The 24,911-nt window shown below is 32.5% G+C and overlaps 1 protein-coding gene across 2 annotated transcripts in view; it reads left to right on the plus strand.

The window, feature by feature from the left end:
• The first annotated feature begins 2,990 nt into the window (after window positions 1-2,990).
• LOC149417504 (venom protease) overlaps window positions 2,991-24,911 on the plus strand; it is a 42,324-nt gene continuing 20,403 nt past the window's right edge. For both annotated transcript variants that reach the window (XM_089640051.1, XM_089640052.1), the window contains exons 1-2: window positions 2,991-3,135; window positions 11,320-11,435. In XM_089640051.1, the coding sequence (XP_089496177.1) occupies window positions 11,369-11,435 (67 nt within the window). In that variant the 5' untranslated portion in view covers window positions 2,991-3,135; window positions 11,320-11,368. The remainder of the gene's footprint in view (window positions 3,136-11,319; window positions 11,436-24,911) is intronic.

Raw genomic sequence — 24,911 nt, forward strand, 5'->3', positions numbered from 1 at the left:
TTGATAGAAGAGAGGATATTTGTTTAGAGAGGGACAACCAAAAAATATGTGATCTAAAGTTCCCACTTCTAGACCATAGAATGTACATACTTCCTTAGTTAAAACCTTTTGTTTTCATTTTTTTTATTTGTTTTCTTTGTAAAATAAGTATTTTTATAGTAACGAGCACTACTATTCTAAACACAAGCTCCAGCTTATATTATGAAAGTATTTGTTCTACTTAGCCTCTCTTTTTTATTTTTTTGCTGTATTGTATGAGAAACTTAGATTTTTAATATCAAAATACCAATGTAAACTTATTGTACCTATCACCTTTCATCTAAGTTTTGTATATAAGTTGCTCCCGTCCATAGACATACACATTAATAGACGAGCCAATCAGAGAAAGAGGAACAAAACAACTTGCGAGGGGCGCGAGAGGCGGCGTGATCATCCCACTTTCGGCGATTTGTCATTAAATCAATCTAACAGTATACAGACAACTCGCATTATAATATCACCATTCGTTCCTCGAAAATAAAATCTGCTTACGAATTACTAGTCCTTTTTACAACTACATATCCCAAATAGGATAAACAAAAGTTCGGGATTTTGTTTCAAATTTTTTAAAATTTGTTATGCTATTTAGTTGGACACTCTTGCAGTTGTGAATTTACCCAACGCACTCAATTTTAGCGTCGCAACGTCATGTGATTCGTTTTAAGAGCGTACATTCAGACCCTGCACAGAAAAGTCCCAACTTTACTTTTCTGCGCATGGTCTGATTATTTAATGTATGACTGATGTCGTAGTTTATTCAAAGCATTCTCTTGGTGCCAAAAATATGGTAACGCGGTTTGCCTCCAGCCCGTCGAAATGATACCCAGATTTCGCGTAAGGGCAAGTCTATGAATATGGATGTCTATGCTCCCGTCCTAAAATTGATTTTGTAACTCATCGGGATTGCTCATACTGCAAAATCTGTTGATCATGTAAAATTATGTAACAAAAAATTCTACCTGAAAGATTTTTTTTTAAATATCGGACCTCATCATTGTACATGTAGATTTTCATTAGAAATTATGTCACAAATATATTAGGTACTATAGCCTAAACTAACCTAACCTAACCAGAGACAGTGGAACTACGGCATCGCCAATTAGGATATGTGGGGTTTTCCAATAAGAGGGTTATTTGATATTCAATCGTAAAAGATCAATGGTTTCGTTGCTTGTGTGGCACGTAGCGCCATCTTGTTGAAAGCTAACGTTGTCTAGATCAATACCATCCAATTCCGGCCATAAAAAATCATTAATCATCTCTCGATAGCGCAATCCATTCACCGTAACTGTTGCTCCAGCCTCATTTTCGAAAATGTAAGGTCCAATGACTCCGCCGGACCATAAACCGCACTAAACAGTCACACGTTGAAGATAGAGAGGCTTTTAACAATAACTCTTGGGTTTTCCGAGCCCCAGATGTGACAATTTTGCTTGTTGCTGAAGCCACCGAGGTGGAAATGGGCCTCATCACTCAAGATGATTTGCATTTGATTCACTCAAGTGAATTTTAATAATTTCAATGCGTTGTTGAAGGGTGTATCGTTCCTTTTTTATTAATGGCGTAGTTTCTACTTGTCAAATGTCAAAAAATGACAGCTTCAAAAGTAACATCTACCGAAATAGCGGGCTATTCAAAATAACACTTCTTATTGGAAAATCCTGCATATTGTGAATCTCATGGGAGTGGGGAGAGGAAGGTGATGAGCAGATCAAGATTGATTGATTGTTATAAATTGGGGTCCTTAGAATAATAAACTCAGATTCTTGAGAGTAAACTGAATCACTTTTTATTTGACAATAAACTTCCAATTTCACAGGTATGATTAAGCACTTTTTAATAACTACTCTGGGTACTGGTACTAGTTCCCGTGGTTATTTCGGAGAGGTGAAACCTTTGATTGTTTATGAATAAGAACGGTGTTTTTAAGCAAAGACCACCTTTTTATAACAAAAGACTGTTGACATTCAAATTCAAAAGGCCGCAAAACAGAGATCGTCTTTGCTGACAGAATTTAATCAAGCAATTAGCAGAGGCGCGAAACTTTCATAAATAATATAATTTAGCTTTCATAGATGTCACAGTGGTACATAATTACCCTGAAAATTATACAAAGCTGGCTGTTCAGATCTGATCAATAAGCACATCTAGTAACGATTTTGATAATATCTTCCACTCTAGATGATGATTTAAAATACAAACGTTAACTTTGTGTTTATTATGAGAATTGCGAAAAGCTCTGTTGAAACTTTTTAAACTGTTTTTTTTTATTTTTTGTAAATATGAGTTACATTAATTTTTCGTATGTTTTTTATAAATATTATACATAAGGGCATTCTCAATCTCATACCTTATCCGAAAAAGAACCTTCTGTGGCTCTGATAAAGGATGTATTGTATATTATATTACTTATGTAAGTATTTACTAGTTATTTGAAGATTTGGAAATAATTACACTTTGTAAAAATAATTTACCTACTCCTGATTTGTTTTGGGTTTTAAATATTTATAAATTTGTCATATATTATAATATTTATATAAGACCTCCGCAACAAACAAATTCTACTATTGTGGAAGATATTATTTCCTTAATGGGTAACGAAAGATTATAATTTTTTTTAAATAAATGTTGTGTTTGCAATTTAACAAATCGATGACAACGTAACAAATGAGCATTAATTTATTTTTTATGGTTTAATAAATGTAATCTTTTGAGTCAGAATTCAAAGAAACAGAAATTCGGTAGCAGGACCTTGACTCCTGAGTGACCGATGAGTTTGACATTGGGGTGCATCGCGTTGCGTCATTCAGGCATTCCTTGGTCCGGCTGTCTCGCCGGTGTCCTCGCCGTGTGGTCACTCTGCCCCCGCACACCTCACCTCCCCCCATCTGCGTTAATTCGCCAGCATTTTTTTAATGTGTATAAAAATATTGTTAAGTCGAGGAGAGAACCATTGACTAGCCGCAGCGCGAGGTGTTAACTTGTGTTAAGTCGATTGCAGAAATAGCAAATTCAAATTAGTAAATGTTCGCGGTTGCTATTTAGTGTTTTTGTGACAAGTTAGAGTTTGTTTCATTTGTGCTTTAGTTATCTCAGGTATTGTGATTTTAAATTTGAAATAATTTACAGTTTTTTTATGCATCTAGTAAGTGTTGTGTTTATATTGTTATTTATTCGGAATTGTCATATTATGATGTACATAATAATTGGGGATTTCTCGTGACGTCCGTTGATTGACCAAACGTGATTCTTCGACGTTTGTTGACTCGATTAAAAAAATGTTGAACTGCAGTTTTAATAAAGCTATTATGTCGTCTTATTTACGAAAACTGACAGAATATTATTTAATGTTATTGTATTTGGTTACCTACACCAAGACTAAACTATTAGTAGGTAGATACCTATTTATTAATTTGATCATGTTATGCAATAACAATAACTCATTATTTTATGAAATACAGCTTAAAACTTGATTAGTTATCCCCGTTATGATCATAAAAATTATAAATAATTTAGAATCTTTTTAGTTTAGAAAACTATTTGCATATTTTTTTTAATATTTCGCTACCGTTTTCAATATACATATTCGTATAACACGAGGATCAAGAAATATGAACTGTGTAAGGAGTAATAATTTTTCTGAGTTTGCCAATCATTTGTTGGAAACAGGTCGAAAAAAGAAAAAAAAAATAAAACACTCTAATATTAAATAATATTTTAAATTTGCCTTGGAAAAATCAGAAGAAAGCATAAAAAATCTAAAAATAATAGCACACTGTTAATCACAATTTTTAATCATGTTATCATTTTTTTGACTCCTGCCACTCCCCCTTCCTAATCTCCAAATCTCCACCCCACTACCCCCCACTTATCAATATCTAATAATTTATTTATGTTTAAGTTAACTATAGTGAAATATTAAAAAAAATAATAAATGTTCACAAAAATATAAAACTTTTCTAAAACAAAATGATTAAAATATGTTATATAGTTAATACCGAAGAAACATATGTTTATAGTGGAATAAATTAATAACTGTAACCTCAAATTGTAACAAGAAGACATTCAGTCGCGTCTAAGAAATGAACCAGGGGCCTCTTCCTTGCAGGTGAAGTGCTCTGACCACTGAGCTAATTCGATCTTACATAAAGAAAGTAGGCAAAAATTTTCGTTACAAAAATGAAGATAATGTTGATAGCTCTAAGTAGAAGTATAATTCAGTTTAAAATGACTCAAGTTAATAGGTCGAATTAGCTCAGTGGTCAGAGCACTTCCCCGGCAAGGAAGAGGTCCTGGATTCAATTCTTAAGGGCGTCGGAATATTTTTCTATCTTTTCTGTTTTACATCATTCATTTGAGAGTTTAATATTGTCATCAATGATTAAATATTACATGCATTAGGTATATCTTATAAGTTTTGTTATTGGTCATACTGTAATAAAAACTTACTGTATAAATACCTAAAAGAAACACAAGTTATTATAATGATGAAACTTTTATTATAATAGCTTGAGTATCTATTAGGTATTGACTGTGTAAATACCTAATAGAAACACTAGTTATTCTAATGATTCAACTTTTATTAGAATAGCTTGTGTATCTATTACGTATCGACTGTGTATATACCTAATAGATACACAAGTTATTCTTATGATACGTTTTTAATGTCTAATACTCTCACAAACGAATAAAACTTTTTAAATGGCTAATTTGGATAGCGGTAAAATAATAAACGCATTATTCCACGCGGTTTTTTGTATCAGATATTATATCGCGATAACATCTTGGGTTTTGTATAAATACGGACAGCTTCATCGATAACTGAACACCGAAAATCATGCGATTTAATCCTAGAAGACTAATCATATTTGTAAAGACTAAGGACGGGTTGTTTCGGAGAATTTGAACAAATCATCAAATTTCAACGTTCATTTTCGGGTTCTGTGAAAGTCATATTCAAGTTCTGTTATTATATCATTGTAGGCTAGTTGCTTGACAAAACTGAAATAAAAACAGAACTTGAAAAAATCTTTCACAGAACTTGAAAATTAACGTTGAAATTTGATGAATTGTTCAAATTCTCCGAAACAACCCGTCCTAATAGTTTGTCAAATTGACTAACACTAATGTCGACCGTCACAAAATGCAAATATATGTTATTTTATAAAACAACAATTTGTAAACGATAGAAAATAAAAACTTAATTGATTTTATAGAATTTATTAAGGCTGTAACTTTTTGAGATGAAAAGGGATCTGTCTGTATAATTTGAAAATATAGTCTAGAATACCCTTGAATGGTGAACAACATTGAGAAAATGAAAAACTAGTCGAATACCGAAAAAAAATAGTACTTCGTTTAGTAACTTAATTACTACAAGAAACAACTATTTATGTCGGGGGAGATGGTAAAAGATGCTAAACAGTTCCATTTTTCGCAATCAATAAAATCAGGTTAGAAAATACGCATAAATTATTAAAAATAACTCAAACTAAGAACCAAAAAACCTGTTTCCTGAAAAAAGTTGAAATCAAGTGTTTTTTGAGAGCCCTTGCATGAAACGGAATTCGACAACTTTACCAAAACAACATTTTAACCTACAAAAGAAATTTTGAAAATGTAGAAAGGAATGTCTTGCAAAGTCCACGACACCAGAGATGACAGTTTGTTCGCATTGCAGACTGTTCAGTTTTTTTTTAATTGTAAATGAGAAAGAGTTAAAATAATAATTTTTTCCATTATTTAAAAGAGTATTGCTCAAATTGCAACGAAGCTGCATGTATAGGTAGTAGATAATTCTATAGTACAAATACGGATATTATGAATTATAATACCATTGGTCCATTCGGTCAGCATAATAAGTGTTGACCACAGCTATTCTATTATAAATGTATCTAACTAAATTAGAACATTAAAATTTTGTTCCCATAGAATTACAAAGCATTTATCTAAAAACATATTTTTGTAAACAAGTTCTTTAAAGGTCCATTGTTCTTGTGTATCACTGAATCACGGAATAAAGAATAGATACATGGTGTTTTATTTATTCTATGATGCATGTGTACCTACCACTGTATCTATAATTTTAGTTAGCTTAAATCATGTATCACATGAAGCTAAGATTTTCAAGGAGAAATGTATTTTTACATGATTTTTGTCTAGGTTGTGATACCGTTATTAAACTTGACAAATCATATGTCAAAAATTTAAAAAAAAGATATACACATTTCAAAAATAGAATTATTAACAAAATACTTCGTAATATAAACAGGTAGGTACCTACCTACATTATTGCTAGTCTGATTTCACACAATCCTCAGTTCCAGTTTTGAAAATTTCAAAGCCAATTTGAGTTCATTAAGCAGAAATATATTCCATCAAAAGACAACCGAAATTATGATGTTTATTAATTTTATTAGTTCATTTCTTATCTATATATATACTTATGTATAAATGAATGTTTGTTTGTTTGTTTGTTTGTTAGTCCCGTATAGACTGAAAAACAACTGGACCGATTTCGCTGAAAATTTAAAAGTTTGTTCTTATTAGTGTCAGGAGTGTTTAGAGAGCGGTTTGAATGGTATAAGAAGTCGGGGACGCCCAGGGGAGAATTCGCATTATCTCTGCACTGCGAGAGATTCGAATAAAAGTCGCTAAGATGTAGCTTTTTAATAGTAGTAACAATGAGGTATACAGTAATGGTAATGAATGATATAAAAAAAGTGAGGGACACCCGAGGAAGACGTAACACATCATTTTTGCACTGGAATATAAAGGTGGATATCATGTAGTTTTTATAGTAGTACCATTCTACTCAAAACATTACTCCAAACCACTCATTACCCCGAGCATTGCCGGGTACTCGTAAGCTAGCGACAAAAACAAATATAAATATTCATTGAAAATTAATTTATAAATAAAAATGCTTGATTTATATGCTGACGTTGATACGTTTTGATAAACAACAATATTATGACCTTCATTTTTATTTGACTGGGCAAAGATTTTTCTTGACAACATCATTTATTAAACACCGTGAAATTTTGCATATTTATGAATATTATTAGTAGGTAGTAACTTCCAGAGTTGTCTAAATTTTTTCCAGTATTTAATTGAAGGACACACATGAAATTATTTCCAGTATTTAATTGAAGGACACACAATGAAATTATTATTTGATGGCGTAGAATTCAAACCCTAATCCATTAATATTAAAGTTATAATATTAATATTATGTTATGTGATTATCCACTGTTTCCTTTTGCTGTACCCTAACTCTTACAATGTATAAGAGATATTTACTAAAGCTGTGAAATCTGTATGAATAAGAAAAACTCTCTTGAACGAAATTGAAGAGCCTTTAGGTATGATGATATTTGATGTAATTATTTTAATTATTTAACGCCCAGAGGGCTTTTACATGTAGGTGGTACAATTTTAATGACAGACAGTTTTGAAACATGATAAAGAAATAATAAAAAATAAATTACATTAAAAAATAATGTATGCAAGAAACAAAATTTAAAATAACAAGAACATAAATTAAAAAATACAGCGATTTGAAATTTCAATTTTTCATGTTTCAATATATATCAAAAAACTGATTTCGTGGAAATAAATCAGTTTTTGGTTTGGTGTATATTATATTGAATAAAACAAACACATTATTAAATAAAACAAGCACTTTGTTTTTAACTTATTTAAATTTTTTAACCAATCAGTTTCGCTTGGTTCAAGCTTCATCAGGGCAAAAGCTGTTGTATTCAAATAAAACTATAAATAAATATAACTAACTATAAATTTAGTTTACTGGTTTAAATTTTTACCCCGATGAAGCTTAAGAGGAAGCTACAAGCCAAAAATGTGTATATTTTTGGTATACCTTATATTGTTGGTAATACGAATTAAAATCGCTTGACAAACGGAGCCTAGAAATTTGCGATTTTAAGTACAAAACTGGTTTTTATTTATTTTGTAAATAATTTTATAAGAAAGCAAAAAAGTTAATCAAGTGAAACTGTCACAGATAATCTTAGCTATAAAACTGTATGTTTATAAAGTTGTTTCCTTTACGCGTTCATACATTTCTATTGAAAAGAAATAATTTTTTAGTAGTTTACATTTATATTTTTTATTGAGTAATTTATCTTTCATTTGTATTCTACTCAAGCGAAACGATGGGAAATCCTTCAATTTATCTAAAGCATATTTTTTGGTATTCATAATGTACGCCAATTCGTTATAAAGATTAATCAAAATAGTGATTTAGCATTAAGCTTCACCTTAAGCTAAACCGGTTGGTGAATAAAATCAAATAAATTAGCGGTTTAAAAAATAATGTTTTGTTTTAAACTGGGCGTCTTGATAAGTGCGAGCAGAATCTACAATAGTGACCAGCTGCGAACTCTGTACAAATATCAATTACGCCCAACAATTGAATTTGGGAGCCACCTCTGGGCTGAAGCCCCACAAGAATTGATAAACCTACTTGATTCTGTGCAAAGGAGTCCGTCTGACAATTGACAACTCGATTGATAATAATCCGTTGTTAACATACCGATTGTCTCCTCTCATGCACAGACGCGATGTTGGCATGCTGAATACGTACTTCAGGTATTTTAATGCAGCCTGCTCTTAGAAGCTTGCAGCATTGATTCCCAGTGCACCGGTGCAAATGCGTGAAACTCAACGAACACCTGTTCACAGCTGATGTTGACTTCATGAGAACGGGTTGTTTATTTGACTCGTTTTTGTGAAAGTCGGCTCGTATGCGAAACTAGTTACTAGCATCTATTTTTCCTCCTTCATAATTATCCGGGCCTCTTCAAGACTTTCATTAATAAACACCTTCCTACAGCCCCTATCTGAACCCTCTTCACAACGCTGCCCAAACGGGTGGCGACATAGTTCACCTGTCTTTACACTATAATGGTGCTGCCACACGCAAAGCTCACATCAACAGATAATATAAAGCACAATAGCGCTCGCCATACAATCCCATACAGACCCGACACACGTAAAAAGATAACGCGCTATAAGTGTGGTTCTGAACTTCGCTAACCGAATTTATTTTACGTAACCGCTCCCGACGCGATATTTGAAAAGTTATGCGTCCCCCTCTCCGCCGTAAAAAGGAGAGGGGGTCATTTTAATTACGGAGCTACCAACTAAGTTCCGTGTTCCCTTTGACAGCCATGACATAAGCAGCCTAATAATGCATTTCTTATTTATTATGTTAGCTCATATCGTCTCATGTGTGCTAGTACATTTAGAAACATAAAAAAAAACTTTATTTGGCAAACATACTTAACATATATTTAAAATATAAATATAATCAATATTTGAATTTGAGGTAAACAAATTTTCGCCCTTTCAAAGTTATTCATATTTTTAATCTCAGTATGTTTATATGGTAATATCATTCGGTTTTTTGATAAAAGTTGGACGGCTTGGACGAAAGTTTATTTTACAATAATTTATTATATGTCGCTTTCGTCGATCGGCGTGCGAACTGCGAATTTCCTGATTCGACGGAGAGGTTATGTCAGGTTATATGAAAATGCGCTATTTACGCGCAGATTGTTTAAAATCTAAAAAGTTTATAAATAGCATTTATAATTATATAGTTGGCGGCATCATCATCTGAGGATGAGCTGTCCAACAGATCCAGCAATAGGCGACAAGTATCATCCATTTCGAAAACGTGCTCAAGCTGTCAGTAAGTAAAGTTGTCACTTTGACAGATGAAATTATGTTCCTCGGCCGCTCTCGAATTCAACTGACCCCCTCTCCTACCATAGGAAGAAATATTTGATAGCGTCGTGTGTCGGTAGAAAAGATGATGCGCTGTACATTAACTTTTGATGTGAGCTTTGCGTGTGGCAGCAGCTTAAGGACAGGGGCGCTCTTGTGAGGTGTCACAATAAAAAATAAAATAACATTAATATTCGTAGACATATTTAAAAAGGATTATTAATTAATAATAAGATTTAAAAACTTTTTCAAAGATCTTTTCAGGAGAGTTTCTTACTCCGAAATTACTCACCTAATATTGTCTATATAAAACAAAACGAAACCCACCTTTATTGATAATATTAAATTGAATAATGAATTCAAAACTTTACAGCTACAGACACAACTTTTGTAAACGTTTTGTACGACGGCCATTTACTGTAAAAATAAACTATACAACTACATAACAAGATAAAACCAAAAAGCTGCTAATAATCAAAAATAATTAAAACAAAAGTAAAAACATGGTTGAAGAACAAAATGATATTCAACTTTCAAACATAATGAAGACGATGTAAAGACAACTTGAAACTAAATACAAACTGATTATTATTTTTTTGATAAATTAATGTTTTTAAGACAAGATTTTATTTATGCATAGCACAAAGGATAACAATTATTTTTATAAGCAATAATTTTTTATCAGGAGATTTTTTCAATGTGGATGAGTGTTTCAGGCGAACAATTATTGCTTATAAAAATAACAAACTGATTATTTTTTTGATGATAAATTAATGTTTATAAGACAAGGTTTTTATGCATAACACAAAGGATAATAAATTATTATAAGCAATAATTAGTCGCCTGTAAAATCAATACAAATTAAAAATATCTCCCTGGTAAAAATAAATGCCGCCGACGGGAATTGAACCCCGGAACAACTGGAAAATCTTTGTTAGTGCTAAATTTCCCACTAGATGGCGTCGAGACCTCGTATATCTATATTTGTTGGTGAAATATTTTGACTTGTCAAATATTATTATTATTTTTTTGATGAACTAATGTTTATATGACAAGGTTTTTATGCTCGGGAGTTATTTTCAATTTGTATTAATATTGCAGGCGACTATTTATTGGTTATAATAATTTACTAAATACAAACGTTTAAAAACTACAGGCACGAAAAGGGAACCATAGTCAGGAAGGCTGTGAAAAAAATTAAATTTAAACTTATATAATATTTTATACCTAAATCATGTATAATAAACAGCGAAAGCAACTAAAAAATAAATTAATAAAATCATATTTACAAGCTTTTGCAAACGGAGTGTGGATTTAATTTTAAAAAATCGCACCTCAACACTAATTTTACGAAGACTTGAACATATGGTTTTATTATTATTTAACCTAAAATTATAAAAGCACAATTATAAACTCTCTATAACGGTACTGAATTAAGTCAATAAATAACCAAGTTTCTATTAATTAAATATAATTTATTAGGCTATCAAATACATATTTAATTGACACCATTGTTTTTGTTGACAGGAGAGAGGCAACCAGTTGTTGCTGTTATAATATTTTCAAAAACTCTACGATGATGGACCGAATCTTTGGATGCTGCGTGGTACTGATGGTATTCATCTCCTGCATCGCGGCTCAAGGTATGTTTTCATCTTGCTAACTCTAGACGAGACAATACCCTAAAATAATGTCGGGATATTAAGGACGGAAGTGAAGAAGTCGTGCACACAAATATGCGACGCTTGGCCCTGTGTATTGAACAGACCTACGGTTGAATTTTCCCTAGCTGATCTCTAAAATAAATTAGGAAGACGCAAGTGATGAAGTCGTGTAAAATCAATATTCGGCGCGCGACCCGGCGTAATGGACGGACCTATGGTCAAATTTGCCCTAGCAGGCATAGAAAAATGTTCTTTCAGTGGGGTTTATGTTAATTATTTCTATGAATGTATTACTAAATTCTCAGATGTTTCTAGAGGAATCTCTTGGGATGTTACGAATTTTGTAGTTGAAAAAGGTTTTATAAAATTTTAAAACCGTTTTACATAAAATATTTTAATGGTAAAGTAATAACTAATATAAGTAACTTACATCCGCAGGGATCGCTCTAAAAAAATATGTATTACCTTTATAAATTCATTGAAATGTGAGCCTCGGGCAAATCGTCTTGTGTAGCCTAATACAAAGATTTGTGCCAATCTTACACCTCCCGCTTTCCTGATATTGCACAAGTGTGAAGCAAAGAACAAATAGCCTAGCGAAGTTTTTGGTTTGGCTTACATGTTTCCTTATATTTTCATATTATGTCAATAATAATAGCTGCTTCTCTCTTTGTTTATGTTGGTATACAATTTATTCCAGTCGTTAGAAAGAATCCAAAACATAGCGCAAAGCGATCGCTTGTTGCCTTGGAATCTCATCAAAATCTTTGAGCTTGAAAATGATCCGTAATATATATATTTTTGAAATTCTTTATATATTTATCGTTATAAAGTTTGATTGCCAGTGTTTTTTTGACGACTGTGTCACCAGGAAATAACTGTGTCGAAACAGACGTAGAAGGTTTATAAATGTATACAAAAATAGTACTTAAAATACTAAGGTAAAATGCTTTTTTATGTACCTTTTAAGGTTTATTTATTTATTTATTTATTTATTTATTAAACGCCATAAAAGGCTTTTACAGTAATGTGAAACATGGGATTATAAGTACACAGTTCAGGGCTGTCAGAGACTTGACAATTAGAAATAGCATTTTTCATTAAAATAATACATCCACAAGCAGTTTTTATTGATGCTATACATATACATTTCACATATATGTATATATGTGGAATGTATATGTATAGAACACCATATATATGTTACACATAAAGAAGAACACAACAGTCAGTATGATGCAGTACAAACAGACATTTAACATTTCACAAACATATCAATTACATTCATAACCAAGTATTTTTGCCTTGATGCAAGACGGTGAGGTTTTGAAAATATCAAAAAGGTCTGTATACGTGTTGGCAGTGCGGTGAAAACGCGCCAACGGTGAATGATACAAATAGTTAGTGCTATGATTGTCACTGTGGAAAAGATGGTGGAGTCGAGTTGATTTAACAGGTTGAAAGAATATTTTTTTCTAATGAAAACAACAACAAAAAATAGAAAATCTAGGTTAATCCTATACATTAGAATGAATATTACAACTAATAAAAAATATATTTTAATAATAATTGTGGATGTTAAGTTCATCAAGATTGTATTATAGATGTTAGGTTGAAAGTAAACTAATAGTCACATCTACTTATATTATGTTGTACAGTAATCCATTAATTCATTCATTATTTCACGTTTGAATTTAGTAATTGTTTCTAGTTTTTTGTGTGTAATGAATTCATTCATTTTGGCATCGACTGTTATTTTTCTTTTAGTAGGCTTCGGGAATATCTGGTGGGGATCGTTCTCATTATCCCGAGTGAATTATCCCAAGTGATTTAAAAATAATCTTTTTCCTAGCGCTTAAATGAATAAAAAGCGTACAGGTACTTATTGATTGTCAGGTGATTTCCATACAATGAGTTACAAGGTCTTATTCTAAATAAAGAAACCGGTTCTAGTCCAAGTTTAACAGTTGAGTGAACCAAAAGTCTTACAGTGAACAGGACACGTTTCGTAATGCCAAATCATCGGTTTAGTTTTCGTACACGAGGAGGTCTATCACTTCTGTTTTATTTTATTCTCGTCTGCTCTTTTCTGTTATTTCGTTTATATCTTCCCTTTCATTAATAATTATGTATCTTCACTCTGTTTCCAATACTTAATTGTCCAGGATGTATCAATATTTTTGTGGGTTTTCCCTTGAGAAATCTTTGAAGTATTCATTATCACTTTTGCTTGAGGCTTTACCCTGAGTTAGTTTGGACTGCGATAAGTATAAGCCCAACAAAGTTGTCATTGAGTGTTAAGTATTTTTATGTCATTGATCAATAAATAACAATTTTAATTCTTCAACCATTCTCAAAACTGTTCCGTTTATTCCCTCCGATAAACCGACAGTCAAATCCAGCTCCTTTGATTTTGAAGAACGCATTTACAAATAGAACATACATATATTGACTGTGGTTTGGTAAAACCCTTCAAGCCACATTTTTGGGAATGTTACTTTTCAGTAGTTTTATATGGAATAGTCTTCAAAGTACAACATGGTAAAGTAATTTTGACATTTTTGAAACTAAAAATTATATTTATGGCGTAAATTTAAAAATTTAGAGAAAACTGTAAGTGAAAAATAGAATAACAATATTTTAAGTTAAAATTGTAAACTTCAAGATCTCTTAATTACTTTAACGAATCCGTAAATAGGATCCTATTAGTTTTTACCGTCTCCTATAAAGTTTTCATTTTGAGGCTTGAAAGGTTTCGAACGATCGATATCAGGATCGATATTATATGAAGAAAAATTATCCAAGAAAGTAGGTAGGTACTTCACTATATTATGCGTTATCACAAATTAAGAACTTCGTATTTTACTACTTATCACCCCATACACACATTACTATTAATTACACAGGTATGTGTTTTCAAAATGTCAGAATGCCATTTGGAGAATATTATAATAATGTAAAATATAATAAATTTATGCTCGCAGTTAAGTTTTTTGGTCAAAAATTGCACCAACCAGAAACAATTTTTTTATAACTTGTCCTCAGAATTGTAGGCAATTTGCATTACGAGTTCTCATTAATTTAACGAAATAATGCGCAAGTTTACAATAACATCCATTACTAATTATAGATCCAACCGAATTGGATAAGGTAATAGGGTGACATTAAGTCCAAAATTAGAAATAAAATGATGGCTTAAATCACAATCGTCGGTGGTTATAAAATTGATTTCAACCATGGAATTTATATTTTGGTGGTATTCCCAGAGACCCGGATTTAATGCCTAATGTCAATGTTGTCATTATTTACTATCAATTACTAACTTATTTTTCTAAAATTAGTTGGTATAAAAACTTCATTTAGAAGTATTCAAAGAGAATTTACAGTATGGCGCTTTGTTAAAATAGTCATGCTAATGCCCTCGTGCTGTAATCCTGAACAAATCATTAAGTGATTTGTTATAAGTTGTACCTATGTTGAAACTATGTTTTTTTAACACTGTTTTGGCAGATCATTAATTAATTTGTTATTTTTTTATAATTACAGAATCAAAGAAACAAGATAATTTAAATGGGATTTTTTCTTGAATATTATATGGCATTTTTTCGTACTTAATTTGTAAAGACGCAAAAAAAACACATGTGTTTAAAAAACAACACAAGTGTATAAAAAAACAACACATGTGTATAAAAAACAACACATGTGTATAAAAAGCAACACGTGCGTATAAAAACCGTAACTCTTTTTACATTTAACGATTTGAAACAATATTTTTTTTTTTAAAAGAAAGACGAACTTTCCCGGGATACGAATAACCTGACAATATTTGAAAATCTCCTACTACCATCACAGTAAGCTGAACATGTTGCTTGTGTTGTGATGGAGTTAGACAGCTGAGGAATTGAATACACTACGCCTGGGTGGTTTTAAAAATTTGAAATTATTTATTTTACATCATTCAACGATTTTATAATTTTTCTTGAAAATCGGATTCAGCACGGCTAAATATATCTTAAATGTTATGTTAAAAAAGTCTTGTCAATATTAAATCCAAAGGATACGGTTTCTGAAGATTCAACTCAAACTTCAACTTTTCAGCATTATATGTTATCCCTAGAATAAATTCTGTTTTTACACGGTTTTGAAATGTCACGATCCATAAAGCGTAGTGGATTCCGTACATAGAATTTAGTTAGAAAATTATCGAATTTAGATATAATTATTGCAATAGAAAGTCTGAAAGTAATTATGAAATCGGATGCGTTCGTTAATTTTTATTTATTTTTTATTTTTTATGTGACACCTCACAAGAGTGTCCCTGCCTGTGGAGTGCACAGACAGGGTAACTATGTCACCACCCGGTTGGGCGGCGTTGTGAGGCGGAGTAAGGTAGGGGTATACACAATGGTACATATTTTCTACAATCCTGTACAAAATATTATTACTGTATTCATTTGCGCAGTATTCTAAGTAACGTATCCACTGTGTAAAAACAGAATTAAGTGGGTAGTTTGGTATACCAACCTACCTAACTGTCGGTGTATGTTTTTCCCACGTGATATCTAATTGAATGAGAGTGTGTTCAACGACATTCAATACATTCGACATGACCTAAAATAAATTAAGCATATTAATTCTACAGAAAGCAGCCACTCCACAAAATAAAATAAAAGTTATTTTGATCATCATAACGTTTACGATAGTTTTTTTCTATGTTCTGTAACCAGGGTCCCTCTATATGAAAGTTTCAAAAAAACGGTTATTGAAATTATGACGGATTATAAAATCTGCCATTTAACATTTTGTAGAAAACATATTCAGAAAAATATGCAGGAACTATAGGCATACATAATTGAACACACTGTAGTTTGTTATTGAAATTGTGAAGTTATGATATTATATATGACTAGCAGTTAAAAACCCGCTCCGCGGGTTTTTGCTGCTAGGCCCTGCGGGCGGCACTTGGTTGGGCTGCGCCCAGTTTAAGTGATATTAACAACAGTTACATTTGATAGATAGATATTAGGTCATTCACAGAGAGAGGGTGAGTATATATTGTTAAAACACGGAACAGGAAGGAGTTAATGAATAATAACATGCTCAATTTAGGCATAATAAGAATGACAGTTGTTTGAATAAATGAAATTTTACGTATTTGTGATGGATTATTTCAAATGAAACACTATTATTGACTACATGTCTACAACTGATATTAACTGTTATGGTACCTAATATAATTTGCTCATAGGAGACTTGCAGTGCTTAAATATGTGTTACAACCGTCAATGTCTATAAGTTGAATCAATATCGTATAGTTTGTCACAACAATTAAAGATAGTTACAACAAAGTTGACTGAAATAATACATTATTACATATTGATTAATTGTACCCGTGTTTATGGATAAAAGGAGGGTAATTGTGCAATGTGATTAGCAGTCGGTTTAATTAAAAGGTGTGAATTTTACTCCAACTGGTGGTAATTCTTTTCCTAAAACTGTTACTGTATCTAATAAAGTTTAAAGTTAGATTATATATACACCTTCATCAGGAGAGTAAAAATCTATATATAAAGGTAGATTATTACAATATAGCGCCCCTGAGGTAATATCTCACAAAAGCGGCGCCATGCAAATTGTCCAATTAATAAATAAATATAATGTTTACATTTTATTATGTACGTATGCTTTGATATACAATGGAAATAGATAAAATAATGCTATCCGATTAAACTTTATTTTATTGAAAAACAAATAACTTTTTTAACTTCACTTTATTATATACAACCAATACATGTTTCATGAACGAAGTATACACCGAAGTCAAAAATTAAATATAGATTACAATTGGAAAAAAGAAGTGGAAGGAGGGGGGAGGGGTAAGAGTAGGCTGGGTTTATAAGAATTAGGAATTACAATATGAAAGACCAGTTAAGTGGGAAAATATTTAAAAGAGAGTTTATAAAAAAAAATTCTTGTTAATTACATCTACTTTTATAAACATGTTCTCTTATTTCTAAAATTTCGAAATTATTTATTTGTGATGCTTTATATCCTGTGTGAAGTATTTTAAGACCTGAAATTTTTTTTTGCATATAACCATAAAACAATATATTCATAAGACAAATAACATTTAATAACGGTTATTCTAATAAATTGATAGTTGAAATACTAAATAAAATAATTAAACATATTATCTTCAAACGGTATTTTTACCCTAGTTCTTAAGATATAAATAAACAATGGCGTAGAATTCTGTTTGTGGATAACGACACTTCTAAAATTATATATATAAACATTCCTGGTACTATTCAACCGGCGTTTTACACTAATAACAGAATGAATAAATATATTCTTAATAATATAGATTGCGAAAATCAAACAAAAAAATCAGGAGTTTATAAACTCAATTGGGCTGGATTGTAATTTATTTTACAAAGGTAGAACCAATAGAAACTTTGAAGTCAGAACTAAAAAACATCTCAGGGTTCTAAATGGAAATAGTGAATATGAGTTTGCAAATCATCTTTTGAATCACACTTTCGATAAAAATTCAGGTCTTAATACTTCACTCAGGATTAAAGCATCGCAAATAAATAATTTAGAAATTTTAGAAATTAGAAAACATGTCAATATAAAATCAGATGTAATTAATAAGCAAAAAAAAAATTATAAATAATAATGAAAAATGCCATTGCAAAGTAGAACTAAACTTCCAGAAGAAATCTTATTATTAAATGCTTGATGTTCAAGTAATTTTGCATATTTAAATATACGCGCCAGTCATTTGATTCGTTTCTTCACCGCCAGAGGGGCGCTCTGTCGGCCACCTAGCCGCGGTGCGTATCAGGTATCGGCCATATTGAATTAACGCGTGCTCTTTTCGTCAAACGTCAAACGTAATCACGTAATTGTGGATAATTTTCACTGTAATGTAATTAATCCAATGGATTATGAACTTTCTAAGACATATTTTCTTCGATATTATCCAAAAATTGTATGAGCAGAAACGATATTTTTTAAGAAATACCGTATTACATGTGGCGATTCTATTTTAGTATGAAATGGTGTCTTAATCTTTAAAGTCTTATTTAAACACAATTTGAATTTGACCAATCACAGGGCCTACACCGTCCAGACGCTGGAGTAATAATATTATCAGATGTATTAAATCCTTAAGGATATTCCATGCCAAATTTAATAGAAATTAGTTCTTTACTGGCTGGCTTCTTTCTGATTAAATTTTGTTATTATGCATTCTGCTGAAAATAGCCAATCCAGTAAAGCACAAATCTAATAAACTAATTGCTGCGAAAGGTCATCAAAATTCCCAACCATGGCTTCAAAGCCAATGATGCTGATGATGATGAAGAAAAACCCTTTTAAAAAGATTAATAACTTATTTTTCGGTAGTGAATGCTAGGTTTTTTCTCTCGACAAATTAGTGGACTGGCTTTATAACACAATCAGCATGAAACAATTAACTTCTATTGAAATTGACATGGAATCTCCTAACGGATCCCTAAAGGAATGGTCCCGATAGAGAACTCGCTTGCAAAGCGAGGGGGTAAACTGTGCACCCTATACATTTAGTTTAGACTTACGGAATGCAATACTTCGTTTGTGTGAAAGTACTATGAAACAAAACAATACATGATTAGATCATTCGTCTGTGGTAACTTCACTTAAAATTCGAATACCTCACAAGAATCCCAACTGCCATCAACCACCCGGAGCCAGACATATAATGGCATCCCCAATTGGGGTATGTCGAAGGTAGTTGGGAGGGGAAGGAGTTGGTGATGAGGAAGGTGGGAAAGTACCTGACTATTCAGATCTGGTGACCAAACACGACTAAAGTCATTTCAAGCAACATTCCGATTCTAATTGGTAGCCTTACACCAGGGCTATACTGGGGGTATTTTCCACTCTGGAACTATTCAATTGTGAAAACAAAAATTTACTTGCGCACGACGGGATTTGAATCCGCTACCTTCGGATTGCTAGCCGAGAGCCTTACCCCTCGACGACCAAATACCAAACTATAGTTTGTTTAGTTATGTAATTACAAATAATTCCCCTTAGCAAAAATGTACTTACTTCTCTGACTGTCTTTTGTGTTGACTGTCTGCTTTCTGCGTTACTACGCTCAATTATTAAAGCATTGCTCAGTTACTATTTAAAAACAGTTATTTAGCACTGAGCTCATCTCAAACTGCAATAATTGTTCATCATTTAATTCTTGATGATGATACCAATTAATTTCTGCTATTCATTCTTAGATCCTTTTGTAATGACCCATTTAGATGCTTTGTGAATATTAATTTGGCCTCTACAGTATTTCTTATGCATGCTTTGTAAGTAAGTACTCAATTTCAAAGATTTTGCTTACATATAATGCAAAGACAAATCTGATATCTGATGATGCCATTGCAACTATTATCATAAGTGCAAATAATGGACATGATTAGATACATAAACTAATAGATATGTTATTTCATTATTTCTGATTGTCAAGTCGTGATTTAAGATACTTGTAATCAGAAGGATAATTTTTTATACACCTAGAGACATAGGCTCGAATACTCATAGTTAAAATTCTAGTGGTCACAACACATGCCATATTATCCGTGGTCACACATTAACGATATAAGTACCATTGTTTGCGTTTGGTAAAAGTTCCAACGAGAGACGGGTAAATATCACTCTGAAATCAAATAGGAATAACTACATTTTAGACAAGGTTAGTACTTACTAGGTAATGATTTGAAAATCATAAACGAAATAAAAAGATTTAAGATTAAAAAATCAACCCGTAAAGAACGAGGTTTTTTTTACTACGATACATCTATTTTAAAATGCTTTGACTGAGGATTGAACCTTTCTACATACACGGAGATAAATTATGAAATTATTAAAAATATTGCTAATTTATTAAAAATCTCTTCTAATGTTTCGTAATCCGGTTAAAAACGGGATTACAGGCTCTTATCGGAAAGAATGCTTGCACGTGAGACAGCGGTGGCCCACTCATGTGGCCCAGTGTAAGTAGTGTTATGTTTGTATTTTATTTGATAGGCACATTGAAAAAACTTACTTATTGTTGAAAATATTTCAAATATAATCAGAATCTCGTCAATAAAATTTTAGTAAAATACCATTTAGGTACTTAGGTAACACGTGTTCATAAAAATCCCAACATTTTCGTATTTCGTCATTATATACATATTACCAAGACAAACGCAGATGCAAGAACACGTTTTCCTATATTATTACAAATTTACTAATAGTTTATCAGGAAACGGCATGTAAACCCGTTTTAATCGGATTACCAGTAATTTGCATAGATTTTTAATAAATTAGCTATACTCATTTTTCTTCTTGCGGGAACTGGAGTCAGCAACTCTATCAACCTCGCCAAATGCCGGTCGGGTAGGACTGACATTTATTTCGTATATTAATTGTTGTAATGTCATCATATTTCTGAGAAATGCGTATATGTTCGTGTGTGTATTGCCACCAAAAATTGATATAATGCATTGGTCATCGACAACGAGTCTATCTACCGAGTTACAGTTCGATCTGCTGTCGTGAAGTGAGGTAATTTCCGCTTCCAAGATTGGCTTAATTTATTACCGAAAACAAAAGTGAGAATCAAGTGGGTGAATTAAAAAAATATGTGATTACATATCGTGCCTACAAGTCCTCATGGAATCAACTGTAGCTTATGCCGCTTTCCAAATCGTCTCAAGTTTCTACGTGGTTTGAATAAGGTAGTTTGAGGGTTAATTATCAACATGCCTTATTGAGTTACTCGAGGGTAGTAATAAATGAAACCTTCGGTAGGCATTATGGTCAAAAATATATTTTGTGGGTGAGTTTCTTTTTCAATTCAATATAAAATGATTTTAACGTCTTTTACGATATTCATCAGCTAATAAATAACCATTCGTCATTGTTTAGTTTGCGATATTTTCTCATTAAACGTATTATTTACTCTAAGTCAGAACTCTACTAAATCAATATGCCCGTGTTTACTTAATATTAGTTCAGCTAATAATTATTACTATGATGGCTCGTATTTACAGAGACTAATTTCACTAAGCTCGTTTTGTAAAAAGTCAAATAAACTCTCAGGATTGTCAATTCCGACTGTTATATAACGCATGAATCAAATCTATGATAAATCATTTCTAGTTTCAATCAAATGTTTTCAATTGAATGTCGAGGTATGTACGTATACAGAGGGTCAGGAGGTAAAGTGCACTAAATTCGGGGAGTGATTCTATGTGATTTTATTTTATTTTTTATTTTATTTTATTTGGGAAACAAACAGTTATACAAATATATTTTAATACAAATCATTTTTACCAAGTTGCATAAACCAGTAAAGTTTCCACAGAAGATTCATTGGTAGAAAAACATATGAATATAAATAATACAATACAATATAAATACTAACTAGTAGAAAAGGAAAATCTCCAAAAAAATAAAAAGACTACAGATTCAACCCATACAAAAACAATACACACACTAACACTACTAAGTTTCCCGCAACGATCGAACGCTACTCTCTTAGGAATGCTATGAATCCTGCGAGGCTCGTGTTAAACACATCGATATTTGTGCATAATCTATTAAAAGTGCTACAGCTTCTTCTTATAAATACATTTTCAACATAATTAGTATTGCTCTTAGGAATATAAAATGTGTCCGGAGATCGAGTTACTCTTAATGGACATCTGAAATGAATATTTTGTAAAAGGTATGGGCTATCAATAAAATAGTGGATTATCTTATATAGCATTACTAGGTCTCTGATATCTCGGCGTTGATCAAGAGTTTTAAAGTTCATGGACACATTGTTTTCATCATTTCGCATGCGATAAGAGACATATTTCAAAAACTTTTTCTGAACTCTTTCTATGTTTGATTTATATGTAGAATTATGAGGGTTCCACACTGTTGATGCATACTCTAGGTGGCTTCGGACGTAAGATATGTAGAGAATCTTAAATGTTTGTGGATTTTTGAAAACTGAACATACTCTAAGTATAAATCCCAGCATTTTCAAAGCCTTCGACGTAATATGCTCGATATGAGATTGAAAAAGAAGCTTACTGTCCATTAGGACTCCAAGATCTCTAATCACATTTACCCTGTTTAAGGGTTTGTTTTTAATATTGTAGGGATATAATATTGTGTGTTTCTTTCGAGAGTAAGATATGACGCTGCATTTGTCTGCATTCAAAAGAAGGTGATTTTTTAAACAATATTCATTCACCAGAGAGTCAAGGTCATGCTGGAGTTCTATGCAATCCATCTCAGACTTTATGATTTTGACTATCTTTTTGTCATCAGCATATAAGTATAGCTGAGAATTACGGATAATTATGCTAACGTCATTCATAAAGATATTAAATAAAAGGGGGCCAAGGTGAGATCCCTGGGGTACTCCTGAGGTTACGGGCACGAAACTAGAGCAAAACCCTTGAACAGTTACAGCTTGTGTACGATTGTAGAGGTAAGAGGCTAACCAACGAAGGAGGTCACCGTGTATACCCATTGCTTCGACTTTCTCAATTAAAATGCTGTGTGGGATTTTATCAAAGGCTTTGGAATAGTCTGTGTAGACTACATCTATTTGATATCCGTTATCCATAGCAACAAGGACTGTGTCAACAAACTCACAAAGGTTAGTTTCTGTTGATTTTTTGGTCATGAAGCCGTGTTGATTCGGAATAATGTGTGGCCGTATACAAGGAAAAATTTGATCATAAACAATTTTTTCAAAAAGCTTACCCATTACATTTAGTTTAGAGATCGGTCTGTAATTTTCAATATTGTGCTTGTCTCCTTTTTTTAATATAGGTACAACATATGAGATTTTCCATTGCTGCGGAAAAATGCCAGAAGACAGTGAGGTTTTAAATATTTGACTTAGCGGATAACATAAAACACCAGCGCAATTCTTTAAAAACACTGGGTGTATACCATCAGGCCCACTGCCTTTGGTAGGGTCTAATGATTTAAGATATTTACAAACTAATTCAGCGTCCATATTAACATTACTTAGATTGAGTACTGAGGTGTTTGGATTATATACTCGAGTGGTAGACGAGGTGCACGGGGTGTGGGATTCGAAGGAGGATTGGAAATGTATATTGAATAAGTTACTTATAGCTTCCCCACCCGATACATGCTGAGAGTTAAGATACATATTGTTAGGTAGTTCAGAGCTTTTTTGCTTAGATTTAACAAATGTCCAGAAATGTTTGGGATCGGTATTAATATTAGATTCGGCCATATTAATGAAATTGTCATAGCATACTTTCTGCATGCACTTTTGTCGTTCTCGAAGAAGAGAGAAAGTATGATAGTCTGAGTAACGGTTATAAATTTTGTATTTTTTATGAAATTTAAGTTTTTCTTTAATTACTTTTTTTAAGGCAGAGCTGTACCACGGAGGATATCTAGAGTCTATGTTAACTGTTCTGGATGGTACGTGTGCGTCAATTACCTTATTTAATTCAGAATAGAAACGCGCTGTGAGTGAGTCTACATTACTGCTGTTTAAGGTCGTTGTCCAGTCAACGGCTGCCAAGGCGCTATTAATCAGTACATAGTCAGCGCGGTGATAGGAGCGGACCGTGCGCGATCGCGGGGTTTGGAGGGAAGGCTCGCGGGATATGCGCAGCGCCAACTCTAAGGAGCGGTGATGTGCATCTTCTGGCACTAGTGGAGTGTTGCAACCACTTACCGTGCACACGTTACTCGAGATTACCAGGTCGAGAATACGTTCGTTTATATTAAGTTGGTTGTTGAATTGACGGAAGCCAGTAAAGTCTAAGAAATCAGAGAGAGTTGAAGTAAGTGCATCGATTGAGGATCCGTTAAGTAATAGAGCACCGTCTGCGGTCAAAGGCAGAAGCCATGGGGCATGTGATATGTTGAAGTCTCCTAATAGAAGGAATTCATCATTGGGGAAATTTGTATACAACGCAGATATAAATTCAAAAAAGTCACTTAAAGATTTAATCTGCTCCGCGCCCTGCACGAAGTATGAACAGTATATACGTAGTTTAGAAACATGCCCACTAGGGCCTAGTGCAAGAGTTGCTGTCGCTATTTCTGCGCGTTGGACAGGAGGGAGAGAGGTTGAGGGGCACGTCGGCAGTTCGCGGCGCACTGCAATCAGTGATCCACCGCCGAGCGCCTGTCCCAACCGCACATAGTCGCGATCACAACGATACACTACATAACGGTTATCAAATAATTCCGAGTCAAATATACTTGGCAGAAGCCAAGTCTCAGTCAAGCATATTACGTCATAATTGGCATTAAGAACGCTGGAAAGAAATACATGAGTCTTAGTTCGCAGACCTCTAACATTTTGATAATATATATTCAATTCACCGAGAACATGCATTTGAATGGAGTATATAGGTCAAACATATG

This window comes from Hesperophylax consimilis, chromosome 15, assembly GCF_061612785.1.
Source record: "Hesperophylax consimilis isolate HC1 chromosome 15, BYU_Hcon_1.0, whole genome shotgun sequence".
NCBI lineage: Eukaryota > Metazoa > Arthropoda > Insecta > Trichoptera > Limnephilidae > Hesperophylax > Hesperophylax consimilis.